At 38.1% G+C, this 16,043-nt stretch overlaps 1 protein-coding gene across 1 annotated transcript in view; it reads right to left on the reverse strand.

Annotated features, from left to right (window-relative positions):
* LOC108423483 (peroxidasin) overlaps positions 1-16,043 on the reverse strand; it is a 69,317-nt gene that overhangs the window by 26,774 nt on the left and 26,500 nt on the right. Inside the window, exons 4-9 of the mRNA XM_017690803.2 lie at positions 13,325-13,396; positions 8,191-8,262; positions 6,564-6,635; positions 5,773-5,942; positions 2,707-2,824; positions 859-1,028 (exon numbers count right to left, since the gene is read on the reverse strand). Coding sequence (XP_017546292.1) covers positions 859-1,028; positions 2,707-2,824; positions 5,773-5,942; positions 6,564-6,635; positions 8,191-8,262; positions 13,325-13,396 — 674 coding nt within the window. The remainder of the gene's footprint in view (positions 1-858; positions 1,029-2,706; positions 2,825-5,772; positions 5,943-6,563; positions 6,636-8,190; positions 8,263-13,324; positions 13,397-16,043) is intronic.

A 16,043-nucleotide genomic window follows, 5' to 3' on the forward strand; every position in this document is an offset into this window, starting at 1 on the left:
TACACACTGAAAGAAGCTGGTGTGTGTTGATGTAGCCTCACTATCAGGCGTACCAACATAGCATCCATGCATTTGTCGACATGTGACACTGTAGTATTCAAAACCACAATACATAAGAATGGACACTCAAACTCAAACTGAGCTTTGTCAGCTAAAATATTGTAACTGTCTGAACAAAACCCTACTTTACATGATAAGGAATAATTTTTAACTTTCAAAGTAAAATGGTTTTTATTCTGTGTCATTTCAGACTCTTTCTTTTAGTCTGTTTATCATCAACCACTGATACAGTGTAAAGGGCAGCTGATGTTTTCAAATTATGCCAAAAAAAAAAAATAAACAAATAAAAAAAACATGTTTGCAAAATTTTGTTCCAACAGTAATGATGTGCTAGAAAAACCACCTGTCCACCTGGATCCTTTTCTAGAACTTTACTAACATTTTTTCAGGTTTCAGAGTGTTTTTCACATCTAGAAAACTAGTCTTTCCATTTACAGGTTTCATGTGCAAACCTGCAAACCTTCCAGTCAGCTCTGAATCACTTTCATATCTGCATCTAGATCATCTTGATGAACTAAAACTGGCCATGCCCAGGGAGAACATTTCTCATGAACCCTCAACACAGAAAGATCTGGTCAGTAAGGCTTAAAATGTAAACATCGCCAAAATGAAAAGTTCTCCTAACTTCAGACTCAGACATTTGAAGTTTGGAGAACGACAGTGAAATATATACAGTGAATGCCAAAGGCACAAACAGGAAATGCTGAACATCTGATAGATCTCAGCATCTAAATTGAAAGCGGCGTATTTATGGACCATTCAGGGAGCAAGAAAAGAGCACAAGACTAGGGGGCTCACATGGAGTTCCAAAGTACCGCAAGGTGACTTCTCCAGTTTTAACCTCGCCAGCAACATTTTTGGCCATGCACTGATATACGCCCTGGTCAGTCTCCCTCGTGTCCTGAATCATGAGGGTGCCGTCTTCCAGTAGATTCAGACGGGAATCATCCCGCATGTTAAGAGCATTGCTGTGAAAATAGAGGAAGATGGAAGATGATCAATTCCAAAAGACGCATCAGCTTTATAAACAATGTGCAATAAATTGTTACCATCATGTCAAAACCTCATAGCTTTTTTTTTTTTACTTTATTATGTACCATTTTAAAAATGTTAGCTACCCTTTACATTGTATTTCCAATCTGGAACTACTAGTATTTATTACGACAGGGCTAATATGCTTAATATTTAAGTAAAAGAGACTATTATACTTAGTAAAGCATGCTATTTTTTAACCCTTAAATAACATATCTGGGGTCACTAGTGGCCTGTAACCTCATTGTTCTCATCATTTGCATGGGCCAAATATTTTTTTTTCAGATTAGTGATAAAATAGCAAAATATAACAAAATATATTTTATTGTATTGCTTTATCATCATCAATAATAATAATAATAATAATTAATCTTTGACAATAACGTTATACTGTCATGGTGATTGTTAGGCTTGTTGCTTGATATAATAGTTAACCTATGTATTAATATGAGGGGGGCATAGAGGAAACATAAAACATCGCAACACTTCAAGACATTTTTACGATACACTAAATACATTTTTTTGAGGTTTGGATGGTCCACTGTAAATGCTTTGTAAATGCTCAGTATATCTTTAAGTAACATTCAACTAAATATCTATTAAGTGCAGCTTGATGTGAAGTTGAGTGTCATTTGGATGGTCCACTGTAGATGCTGTAAATGCTTAGTATGTCTTTAAGCAACATTCAACTAAATATCTATTTAATGAAACTGAACTTCAGTATGAAACATTTAATAAAATCATTTCCTAACCCTAACCTTAACCTCAAGGCAAAACCTACAACTACTCCTAACCCTAACCATATCCATAGTGTTGTTGATAATCAACTGAATATTATCATAATGTATGTCAGTGATTTAGGTAATTGTAGAGCATCTATAGGGGACCATCCAAATAAAGTGTGACCGATTATTTTTATTTAATGTTTCACATACTGTGCTGCACAATTAACCAGGCACAATTATGCTCTCTTTGCAGTTAGTCTGTGTTCTTTAAAGTGGAACTGTACCACCTTTAAGCATAATCAGGTGTAGGAAATAGTATTTATACTTTTCAATTTATACTTTTAATTCTACGTCATTTGGGACCATTTCTATTGGTTTTTTGTCATGAAATTTAGACGGCTGCTGTCTCCAAACACCTAAAACTTAACAAAACACAATTTTCTAAGACTTTACTCATTTTTTCCAGGACATTTTTATCAATTATCTAATTTTCCTAGTTTTCCAGATCATGTAGAATTCCAGATCATGTAAAAATAATTTCTAAACAAATCTGAGCCACTTTCAACTCTGCAGCTTGATCAGATGCAAATTCAACAAGTTTACAAGCAATCACAATGAGATCACTTCCTGTGGATTGTCAAGGCAGAGAGACCTGGGCAATAAGGTTTATACATCACAACCCCTGGTTTCTATCATCACTGTAAAAAGATTTGAGTCACTAAATTTCTTTATGATGAACCATTTCACATCAAATCACTCTGAATGCATCACATTGACTGTACTGAAACTGTGAAAAATGTATAATGATAAGGATAAATGCTGTCATATTTTCCATCCTTACATGAAAGGATTGACAAAATGTAAATATGAATCTACACATTATTCTTACTTGTTCCTCAGCCAGATGATCTGAGGTTTGGGGTTGCCCTCAGCCCTGCATGTAAAGTACACCGTGTTCCCTGATGTCACGTCCACATCCTGCGGCTCGGACGTGATCCGGGGCACCTCTACACGCAGCAGAGCGATGAGATGGGGTGGGGGAAGGTCAACATAATGTGGGGGAAAAAGAAGGGGGTGGGGTGGACAACAGAAAAGAGGAGAAAGAAAGAGAACAATTTAAGACTAAACTCTTATAATACAGAAGAAACACTCTTGGTTTCCTAAAAGACCTTTCTAACTAAGCTTCTTTGAGGAACCATTTTTGTGAATGTGAAGCGTGAGTGTGAAGAGCCTTTGTAAGGACTCCATATAATACAAAGCCTTATCAGCAAGGTTCCAAGCCAAGAACCAGCTAGAAACATTTAGTTTTAGGAGTATAGGAAGGCTCCAGAAAGAATCACTCCATAGAAGGCCAGCTGGTTGGCGATGATGACGTCCATGCCAGCTGGAGAGGACTGCTCTCTGTACCGCATGGCTCCCTTGGCCGCCTGACAGGGCAACCATAATGTCTCGGCTCAACACCAGACCACTGGTGACTGTGGACATGTTGACAACTACTGTGTGCCAAATGAAGGGGTTTACCCAGCACTAATGCCATTACATCCATTACAGCATGTACAAACACAGCCTGAAAAACTGTATGAAAGGCTGTAATGAAAAAATCCTAAGCCAAGGCTTCAGTTCACTTTAGGAGTCCTACAAAAGAGACAGGTTTGTAGTGGCTTCTTATTCAATTTAATCCCCATAAGACAAAGTGAAAGCTTTGAAGTGAAATTTGAGGCTAAGGTTGCTAGCAAACACAAGAAGCCAACAAACACTCATTTTTTCAGTAAATACATCCCCAAAACGTCTCTCAACCCAATTCACATCTCCATTCAGGTTGTGCAGACTTGTCGATATGGTTTAAGACACAGTCTGACTTACTGTGAGTTGTAAAAATGAACAAAACTTTAACATTTTATTAAATTAAATTTAGTCGTGCAAAATCCCACCTCACTTTCATATGTGCACGCATGTGTCACAGCATATGGACATCACAGGATATGTTTGTGATTTCTGTTGATTCTTTTTAAACAGTTGTTTAATCTTAATAATTTAAAACTGAATTTGTATGTTTACAAATAAAATTAGCACAAATCTTGAACATAATCCTGCATCCTTATGCCATCATGACATGCATGCCATGGGGAGTCGAATTCTGTGGGGGAAGGGCACAATACTTATGGTCTAGAATGACTGCCTATTGCTCTCAGCTACACAGTTAAGTTGTGCTTATTTTTATAATTCATGTTTAAAATTGCATTTTTAACCAAACTGTTCCTTTAATATTTTTAATATATTTGCAATACTAAGCTTCATGATCATCTGTGTCTTACTGGTAGGACAAGCACGTTTTGTCCAAATTCTTTTCCATACGATTGGTAAAAGCACATTTTGAAATGTTTTGGTGGAAACGTGGTTCAAACAGCTGAAAAGGTCGGAGTGCTAAAATGAATGGGATTTGAAATTATTCCAAAGGTAGTATGTTTGTCAGCTGTTACTTCAATTTTGTAGTTTTTATAAAGAAAAATGGCAAGATCTAAACTGCAAACCAACCAACTAAACATAACTTTATTAAAAGGCATTCTGAAAAGCAATAAGTGTCACCAAAGTTGACAGACAGTGTACTTCTCTCTCGTGTACAAACCCACATAAAAACAATCCCGCTCTGCCATCTTAAAATGCCACAGACACATAAGAAAGCACACCGTGGGTTTAAATGTTCATTGCTGTGTGGGCACACTGCCTTCCCTCTCTGCACTATAGACTACTGCTCACCCCATTAACACTGTGTGACATTGTAATTACAGCCCTGTTTGCCAGCCACACTCAAAATGCCACCAGCCTGCGACATAGGCCTGCCGCCTCCTAGGGTAGCAGCGTCTCGGTGAGCCGTGGTGTGTTTTGACAGCTGCTGGAGCTGGCAGTGCATTGTTCCTGAGCAGAGAGTGGGGGAGAGTGAGATGGTGTTCAGAGGCATTCCACTATGGAGCCTATGGAGACATTAAGGGATGGATTACGCTAACAAGCATGGGCATGCCTGCCTAGCAAATTAGCTACAGTGGTTTGTGGCTCTCTTGTAGTAAATGGGCAACCGCTGTGTGATCTTATATAATTCTGAAACAAAAATGTGGATTACATACAACTACTTGAAGGCAGCTTGAAGAAAGCTTTCAAACTCTTTGTTAGTGAAACATGAAGAAACTTGCTTTAGGAAGAAAAAAAGCCCCCCGTTGCTAGGTAAAGGAAATAACTTAGCCCACATCTGACTGATATGAATTAGTCCGATGCCTGGTCTGCTTTGCTGTTGACAACCCTACCTCCAAAGAAAGCCCTGTAGGCTTGACCTTCATTTGCTTAGCAGATGCCTGAGACTTGGGGAGTTGCATTTGACCCACTACCTGATCTGGCAGAACAGTCTATGAGTAGGAGGCTAAACATCCTAGCAGTATTACATCTGGAAATTCACTTCTTACACACCCTGCTAAACCACTACAGCACCCGTTACACTGCAAACAAGCTAGCATGCTTTAAGACCCCCTGAATATCACATGTTATGGGGTGGCATGAAGGATAAAAGCATTGCTCAGTGCTTTTTACCTTATACATGTTTGTCTGTGTGTAGAAACACAGTGTGGGTTAGCATGGATCATACTAGAGAAGATCTGCAACGTAGTCTTAAATGTGATTTATCTCCATCAATTGATGGTATCAATTAATACGATACTTTATATAGTATGTGACATAATTTGTCACAGTAACAATAAATACTGTCATACTGCACATCCCTAATGTAAATGTAATACTTTACACAACTTGTTGTGTAATTAATTGTCATTATGTGATCCCATATATATAACTAAGTATGGTAAATCAAGAATATAGCAAAACACAATATAGGAGCTTATATACTCATGTTCTGTGCTGCAACCATAAGTACAATTATGTCTATGTTATAGTGTGTGTATGGCCTTACCACAGTTGAGCTCCTCTGCAGTAAGGGTGGCCACAGAGCGTCCCTGCAGTCGGCTTGGGTACTCACAGGTGGCGGCTGCCTGGGCGTTGCCAGACTCTGCATACTGCTTCAGTAGATCTGCCAGCCACAGTAGCTCACAGTCACAGTTCAGTGTGTTTGAGTCAAGACGCCTGCACAGACATAAGCAGGTCTCATTAAAGCTCCAGTCAGATATATTAAGTGCAACAAAATCAACCCCCAACTATCTGAAAGCTATTGGTCAGTCAACACTGAAGGACATGATATAGCATGGCATTTGCACATATTATATATTTTAGTCATTGTTGCTTGTTGCTTTACTGTACTGTATAGTATACAAATGAATAGTATTAAGTCTAGTACAAAAAAAATTGTAAAACTTTTTTTTATAAAGACTTCTTTCTTTGAAAAAGACCATGAAAACGCTGAATAATAATAATAAAAAAAAAAACTATAAGGCAAGGTAACCCACCAAATGAATGTAAGTGGTTTGGCACTGAATCTTCAAGAACAGTCCTATTAAAACACCACTAATAGCTTCCATTCATTCTGTTAATTGCTTCCATTCTTCCTTTGTCCAGTTCCCTTAGTAGAATTACTTTGGCTCAACATGAGACAGGTGCAATTTCTTAACATCTGAATAAGGTTTATCAGTGGCTTACAGACAGTGAGATGCAAGTGTGTATAATGCTTGGCTCTTAGAATAAGACACTGTCTTGCATCATGTGATCTTCCTGTGGTTTGCATTCAAACTTTCAGCTATAAGCACTCACAGTCTTTTCATGGACTGCAGATGGGAGAAGGTCCCCAGTACAAGGTGTGTTATTCTATTGTTGTGCAGAAACCTGCAAAAGAAGGACAAAGTGTTACTAATATTTATATAATGCATATAAATTACAGTCTTCCTCTTTGTAGTAGTTGTTACAATCTTCAACAAATTATTTCATGAATACACAATATTAAGATATAAAGTGTCATTATTTGAGTTACTACTGTTTCTAGAGGTCTCTTCATATCAGAAGTAAACAATCACATCTGTTTTTCACATTTGAACTGGGTGTCAGAGGGTTCTTTTGAAGTTAGACAATGGTCTAAACTCAGCTGTGATGACTATATGCTCTCCGGGAGGCAAGTCCTCCGAGACACTCTTATTTTTGTACACGAATAAATGTTTTTTTCCACAGACTGTGTAATGACCTCTGTCACCCTTTACCAAACATATTCTGGAGCTCCATACAGCATCCATCACCAGTTATTCAACCGCATTATTAAAAACAGATGAGAACATTCAGTATTGAATGAATAGTGCCATCTGTCATTATGCATTGGCTGAGACAAGAGACAACGCCTAACTGGCCAAATTAACCTACACTGCCCCATTTTCCATTTAAAATTGCATCCATGTTTTCTTCTCCAGCATTATTAGCAGCACTTCTTGCACCTGGGGGTCTGTAAGACCCCTCTTTCTTTGTGTGAGCCCAGGTGTCTCCTCCATCCTGCTTTCTGGAGACTTGAAAAAGTGTGTAGCTAGATTCCAGAACACTGCCCATAAACAGACTTGGAAAAAATGGATTCAGATCTGCTACCAAACTCCAAACATCTGGTGTGGAACCCATGAGGAAAGGGAGGGGGGGGGAGAAAAAGGGAAGGATTATTTTCAATGGTCATCTCCATTGTTAGCCTTAGAGAGGCATCAACTCTGACTCATGTGCAATTTTTGGAGGAAGTAAGTCTGAGCTACAACAAATAATCTGTCCAGATGGGAACAGAACAATCGCTCTGCAATCAGAAGATACCAGAGATTCAGCAAAGACACACTGACATATATATTTGTTATGTGTTAATAACAAATGGCCCATATAAATTGTATAAAATTAATGTTAACAGATTTTTGTTTCTCCATACAAAAATTGGTTTACCAAAAGCTGTAGGTATTTTTTAAAAAGCTAACACCACATGCACAAAAGTGTGAGGCGGTAAAGGCAGTAATCACATGTTTTTAGGACTACAGTTGTCTCCATATCGCCATGTGTAGCAAATTCAAATTTTCTACCAAGAAAAACACCATCTTTTGAAACCTAGCAATCACAAGGGACTCATTTAAAGGATTATTGGTCCTGAGGTTACAGGAATCTGAGAGCAAATAAAAGGTCATCCAAGTGCAGCTCCATAAAAAATTAAGACACTCCAGTGTCATGTTGGAATCATTGAGTGCTTTTCAATTCAGCATTAATGCCAGGGTATTGAGCTCTCAAAACAAACAGGATTACCATCTTTCTCAAAGGCTATATAGTGTTAGTCGTTTTGATCTTGATTCCAAAGGCTCATTAACATCAAAAGGCCATCCTGAAAGGATGTTGAGGCAAGTGGTCAGAGAGATGATATCTTTGATGAACTCACAGTCGTTCAAGCTTGGGCAAATGAGTGAAGGCTTCAGGTTCTAAAGCTTCAATATTGTTGAAATGGAGATATCTGCAAGAAAAAACAACAATGCATATTTAGTATAAATACAGTGCATACAGTTCTGATAAGACCACATATGTATTTATGCTATATTCTGGAAACTGTGGAAGACCTAGCACTGTTTTCTCATAATGAGCCTCAGTGTTTCATGCACAGAACTTATTTTATTGCATTTTAAACAGACCAGAAGTTTTGACAGGTACGTATTTTTCAGTACTGTACAAAAGTCAGAGACTACCCTTCATTCATTTATTTTCCAGGCAATTAAATACAAATTATTCATTTTTCATCATCAGGAACAAAAGTAGGTCTCTTTTTTTCAGTACGTAGTGTCCATTCTTTGCGTTTATTACAGCTTCCTCTCTTTTTGTGACTCCTTAGTTTCTTAACAAAATCTGAGACATTTCTCAAGACTTTAAAAGTTCAGCTTTAGAGGTTGCTTGAATGGTCTGCTTTATATGATCCAAGCAACCTCAAACACATTCAGTGATGTTGAGGTGTGGACAGTCCATTATTCTGAGAACACCAGCAGCTCCTTTGTTTGACTTGCAAATGTTCTTCTTGTTTGTCTATTTCCTTTTCTCATTGAGGGATTCTTGAAAGCGCCAAGTTGTCTTCTCTCAGCGGAAGGAAGGACAAAAACACCTGTGGATTTGATCAGATCTGAAGTAAAAGTGGAAATTGATTTTCTCCTCTCTCTCAAAGATGAAAACTTCACTACTTATCTGATGCTGACATTTCTGGTTAACCAGGTCTTGCATGGATACCCTAGGCTTGAACACCCCAAGTGGGGACAACACAGGACAACAGAGCAGAGTTCAGCCAAGTGCTATTACTGACACAGTCATCACAGATGCTCATGAGAGAAAGCAATCTCTCCATACATAACTGTCCAAATATCCAGGAGAAAACAGATCAGCTTTATTTGTCACTATTGCTTGGCAACAGCGGTAAGCCTAGCAAATCTAGCATGCTCATTCATAGTCAGCCTGTATATATGCCAAACAGTCAAGTCTCAATTTCAAGGTATGAGTGATCTGCTAGGTTAGATTATAGTATTTATTTATTTGCAAGAAGGGTCAATCAAACAATCTGACTTAATATAATGCCGCATTGTGACTTAATTCAACAAAGTAAGCAAGAAATATTATACATACTCTGTTAGGCACAGTTAATCATGCAGGTTTATAATGTTTTTTGCAAAATGCTTAAAATTAATAACCAATGAATCAGTGGGGAAGGACAGACACATTAATATGGCAGACTGTGAAATATGCTCATTTCATCCAGCATATGTACTGCACTGTAGTTAAAAACCAACAGAGCCACATGGATAGCTGTGAATGCCAACACAGCTCATGCACAGAACTGTCATCCACAAATAAAACACTATTAAAGTTTTTAAACTCAGACCAGCAGTGCAACAGATGATTAGCAGTTTAAAAGTCTATAGACAGCTGGTTGATTTTGGTGGTCATGCTTTTGCTATGCTACAATTTATGTTGCACCACAGCATAACCATTCACGTAACATCCATTTGCCCAGACTAAAACAGTTTCAACTGAAAAGAACAAAAACGTGTATGATAGATTGGCCATATGTTCTACGAGTGCTTTGCTTATGCATATTTCAACTATTTGAGAGCCTTTTATTTTGCTTGGAAAACTAATGTTACTCAGTGGTATAAATTAATATACAATAAATGTCTAAAAAAAACCTGGAGGTTCAAACTTGCAATCTTACTGCTGACAACACAAAACAGATTCTGAGAGTATTTCTCCTCAGCCTATTTACAATTATCATTTCATGCATCTCATATCTGGGCAACTTCCAGATACGATTTAGCCACACTCTGTTCACTTTTGGCGTCATTAGTCCAAGTTCAAGGAATTCTCTTTCAAAATCTTTTTGACATTTACATGCATGCAGTTATGCATAAGAATTAAGAAGAGAAATGTATCATTTGAGTAGTAGCAATGATCAACTTATCATTTATTTAAAACAATGCAGCCAAAAGGTACACTGAATAAAGACATTCTACAAAACAGGCTATAAACAGTTGTTATGCTATACTATGGTACTTGTCATAATTCCCAGCTTGGTGAAAATGGTTCTATATAGCACCAAAAAAGGATTATTCTATCATTACAAGCTTGACATCATAACAACTGAAGAAAGATTTTTAGTGGTATATAGAACCGTATACAACGCTCCGAAATGGAAAGAACCATTTCATCATGCAAAGAACCATCAAAGCCAGGAAGCGGTTCTGTATTAACTCACGATTCTAAATAGAACCATTGCCTTTACTAAAGAAACCTTAAACAGCCATCTCTTTAAATGCATATAGGCTGCTTTATATTTTCTTTAACCTTCATAATCAGTGTTTTGCTTGTTATGTAATGTTTATGCACATATGCTTGGAATGCACCCATAACAACAAAGCTCTGATTGGTCATACAAAGCAGCCACTCAAGCGGTCTCCAATTCCAATTTTATGCAATGTTGCAGTCAGTTTTGTCATCCTTTTGTTTTTCAAAACTTATTCAAAAGTATCTGCTCATCTGCACACACATATGAACTTAAGTGACACCCCATTCTTAATCCATATTTAATATAATGTCGGCCCACCTTTTGCAGCTATAACAGCTTCAACTCTTCTGGGAAGGCTTTCCACAAGGTTTAAGAGTCTCTTTATGGGAATTTTTGACCATTCCTCCAGAAACACATTTGTGAAGTCAGACACTGATGTAAGAGGAGAAGGCCTGTCTCTGCTCTAATTCATCCCAAAGGTGTTCTATCGAGTTGAGGTCAGGACTCTGTGCAGGCCAGTTATGTTCTTCCACACCAAACTTTTACACCACTGCATTCGATGCTTTGCATTATCCTTGGATGCAGCTGCTAGACCATGGAAACCCATTCCATGAAGCTCTCTATGCTGTTCTTGAGCTTATCTGAAGGCCTCTGCAGAAAGTTGGCGACCTCTGCGCACTATGCGCCTCAGCATCCGCTGACCCCACTCTTTCATTTTTCATTGCCTACCACTTCGTGGCTGATGTGCTGTTGTTCCCAATTGCTTCCACTTTGTTATAACTGACTGTCAACTGTGGAATATTTAGTAGTGAGGAAATTACATGACTGGACTTGTTGCCCAGGTGGCATCCTATCACAGTACCACGCTGGAATTCACTGAGCTCCTGAGAGTGAGCCATTCCTTCACAAATGTTTGTAGAAGCAGTCTGCAGGCCTAGGTGCTTGGTATTAATACACCTGTGGCCATGGAAGTGATTGGAACACCTGAATTCAATGATTTGGATGGGTGACTGAATACTTTTGGCAATATAGTGTATGTAGTACTTACAAGTAATATTTAGTGCATACTTTGCAAGTTCATTATGTAAGCACAAGAACTTGTGAGAAAAACCAGGTATGTAAAAGTTACAAAATATCCATCCATCCATTTTCTAAGCCGCTTCTCTGTCAGGGTCGCGGGGGGTACTGGAGCCTATCCCAGCAGTCATCGGGCGGAAGGCAGGATACATCCTAGACAGGTCGCCAGTCCATCGCAGGGCAGACAGACAGACACAGACAGTCACTCACACCTAGGGGTAATTTAGCATTTCCAATTGGCCTGACTGCATGTCTTTGTTCTGTGGGAGGAAACCGGAGAACCCGGAGGAAACCCACGTAGACACGGGGAGAACATGCAAACTCCACACAGAGAGGACCCTGGTCACCCGGCTGGGGAATCAATCCCAGGCCCCCCTCGCTGTGAGGCGACAGCGCCGTAACCTACTCTTCTACAACCTCATTTCCAAAAAAGCTGTGATGCTGTGCAGAATGTAAATAAAAAAAGTGAATAAATAACAATGCATCTCCAACAACCTCCTGAAGTGGTCAGATAAACAATCTGTTGGCAAAGCATCTTGGTTTCTTTTACACTTGTTTTTCTCATGATTAGACAGCTTTCTGATCAGTCTCAGATACTTGAAGTGCTGTGTGTAAAATAGGCTCACTTTCTATATAGAATCAGACTGTTATCGACACAGTATGAAATGTATCTACGACAAACCATAATCAGGCTGCATAACACAGACTTCAACAATGAGCATGGAACTCAACAGTGAACATAGACAACAACAGCAAGTCTGTATATCAAGGCAAGTAGCCTGGCATGCTGCATGCTTTAGCAACAGTAAAAGGAACTGTATGACATGCAGAGGGTTCAGCACCACACGGGTGGGTCCACTAGCATGTTTACTGATGTTACTTTTACACATCAGCTTAAATGCAGGGCTCAGCTGTCAATATAAATGTAACCCCACATTAACTGCTCCCTGTCACTCTGAACTGTACTAGAGTCAAAAGGCCACCACCAATTTTTCAAAATGTCTCCATAATTCTGTCACTGAGATGTAAACAGTCATTCAGACTGTTCTGCTGTGAATTTGCCCACTTGAGTAATCCATCGACTCAGCTTTTCTTTACAGTGATGTTGATAGGAACCAGGGGTCACAATATCTATAACGTTAATACATCACCAACGACCAATGAACCTACATTGGAACCTTCCCTTCTGAGCGTTTTGGTAACTATTTGCTTTATGACATCCTGCATATACCTCTTCCCCATAATAGATTGTAATAGAAACTACACTTTAAGCAAAAACCTTCTCTCAAATCCCAAACATCAGGTAGCACAATCATGACCAATTCATGGAATAACATCATGTGATCATGTGAGGTAACTCCTTAAGGTATCGAACTCTTCAGGTGTCTGGAGTTTCTCTAGAATGGAGCATTTTACATCCAACCTCTCTGGATAACTGTTTTACATTTTATAATTTAATTATGTTGGCATAAAAATGGTGCAATTGCTCTTTGACATGAATTAGTAATTTCAATGCTTTTAAAAGCCATGGCCTTGACACAAAGTTGCATGAGCAATATGTTTGCCTCTTTCTGATTTCTGCCATGCACTTCTGCAAAATCTTTCCTGGAGAATTTGACAGGATATTATTAGCAGTAATTAGGAGATGAAAGAAGTCGTGAGGAGGTAAGGGTTCACTTACAGTTGCTCTAGAGAGTCGAGCCCCTTAAACGCTTGTCGGTCTATTGACTGGATTTCATTCTTGTACAGATAGCTGGAGGGAGAAATCAGGTATATTAGAAAAAACACACAGAAGAACAGGATTATGCAATTACACTGAGCTAAAAGCATTTCCAATTTAGATGTATAAGAGCAATTTAACATTTGCTTTTGTAGTCTGAATTGATTACATAAAAAAGAATGATTAAGAGAGCCTATTGTATACTCCTATGCTTATTATTAACAAACGAGACAGAAGTGCTTCAATTGGCTAACTGAATGAAGTATTGAAAAACCATCAAAGTGATTACATAACAATATTTATTTATCCTTGCAGTAACATATGCATGATGAGCTGCTTAACTACTCAGTACAAAAGAAATCTGTTACAAATTGAGTCAGTCAGTCTCGTCACATTGTGTTGTTTTTCACAGAGCCTTCGGCATTTCATTGCTTTCCTATGCAAAAAAATTTATTTTCATATAAATAAAAACAGATGTAAAAACATCTGCTGAGAATAAAAAACAGACAGAAGTCCTCTCTGCAGATCACAGGACTGGATTGGAAGCTGACTGTTCATGCAATCTATTTTCAAGCCCTGGAAACACTGTTTAGCGATATGATATCTTTATCTAGTCCCCTTTAAGAGGTGTAACAGGTGCTGAAATTAAGGTTCTATCAAGAATTTTGTGTTTTCACAAATGAAGAAGGGCATTTGAGTTTAACAGAATGCACGCAAGGATTCAGTACAGCGACACTGTGAACATGAGGCACACTTACCCCGACAAGACATAACAACAAATATCAAAGTACACTGGAAATTGTTTTCCGATTTAATATGTTTCAACCACACAGTTATTACCAAACTAAAGATGAAATTGATATAATGTACTCATTCATGTAGTTATGTACAAATGAATAGTGAATTCAGTACTTTTTTCGGTATAGTACAAGAGAACATGTTCCCTTTTACGGGTAAAGCAGTGGTGTAATCTGAAGTTAAAGCTGCATGTGTACCACAGAGGCCCTGATTTGACTGGACCTGAAGGCCAAGATTTGTCTGTGTCTGGAATGTTTTGCTTTATCAATCAGAAAGGAATGTGAGGTGCTGTCGCCGGGTGACTGAACACACACAGGCACACACACTTGAAAGTTCCCCATCACAGCTTGGCACTGCTAAAGCAGAGACGATCCATGGGAAACAGGAATTGAGTGCTAGGAGTCTTCCCTCAGGGAGTGGGGGCTGGGGTGATCAGCTGTTCAGAGTTTGGTCATGTAATCTAAACGCTCTTGTAACATCAGCATTGCATCGCTGAGAACCACGATGACTACATTTCCCACATAGATGCTTCACAAATACAGACTACACTCAGTTGTCCGTAGGCGACTTACAAGAATTAGAGCCACGAGATCTACTATAAACTGGTCATACAAACTGAGTAACAATGTTTAAAGCTTAATACAGACATAAACGTAAACTCTAATAGGGATGTATCATGATATCGGAATCATAACAATATTGGTGGATATTTCCTGAAAAACTAATTATCAGCATCGGCCAGATGTTTAGATATGACTGAAATTTTAAAGCCATATTTAATGATGTATTTGTTGTACTCCAGAATATTTAGGTGATGTTGGGTTTCTACATTACAATATATGCATTAATTTTACTGCTTTTGCAACCCAATAAAACCCAACCAAACATTACATCTCTCTAAAATGATAATCATAAAATTTAGTGTCAGTTTCTAATTTAATATTTTTATATTTAATATTTATAATTTTTTAATATTTAAAAAAAAGCTTATATATTTGCATGGCCATCAGGGAGGAAAAATATCGGCTACTGCCGTCAGCTCACGTTTCCCACATTGCATCCCTACAATCTAACATTAAAATATAATTTCAACATGCATTCAATTTAAATACCTCAATAATAAAGCTAAAAGAATAAAAACGAATCTTGATTTTCACACACAAGCACCTAGACTCACTGCAGCATCAAGCTGGTACCAAGTCTGCCTGTTTTTTGGAAGAAAAGAAAAAAAAAAAAAAAAAAAAAAATACAGGCTAAACCCCATAAATGACCTCTTAGCTTCAAACATGTTTTTTGCTAAAAGGTCTGCTAATATCTAAATAGAGGGGAGTATGTGGGAGGAGTATCAGCAATAAATTCCACCACAGCCAATTTCACAGTAAACCAGAAGAGATCCAAAATTTTTTCTTGCATTTTTTTTCTGAAGTCCACTTTTTATGCGGTTTGCATAATTTTTTACACTACCAGCCTTTCCTCTTTAGAGTAATATTAAAGAGTAAAATTATTTATCAATGTAATGTGCCTTTAAGGCTGATATTTCTATACTTTCTATATATGTTGTATGTTCTGGAGTAACTTTTTTTGACAAAGTCATTGACTTTAGGGAGTTTGTTAAACTAGTTCTAGTGTAAGGATGACGTGGAAGCTGTGACATACCTTGGCAGATTGCTTGATCATATGATAATATTTGTTCATTTTTTAAAAAGCTACAGCACTTGAACAGAGGTCTTCAAAGGTCAACTGTGAGATGACACTACAGTGACCCAGGATGAGGCTCTGATCCCCAAGCCTTTGAAAGCAGCATGCTTACTAATTACACTCGGTTGTAACACATTTAATCACCACAGCAATTACAGGACAGTTAAACGCAGACAGAAACAGC

This window comes from Pygocentrus nattereri, chromosome 10 (genome assembly GCF_015220715.1).
Source record: "Pygocentrus nattereri isolate fPygNat1 chromosome 10, fPygNat1.pri, whole genome shotgun sequence".
NCBI lineage: Eukaryota > Metazoa > Chordata > Actinopteri > Characiformes > Serrasalmidae > Pygocentrus > Pygocentrus nattereri.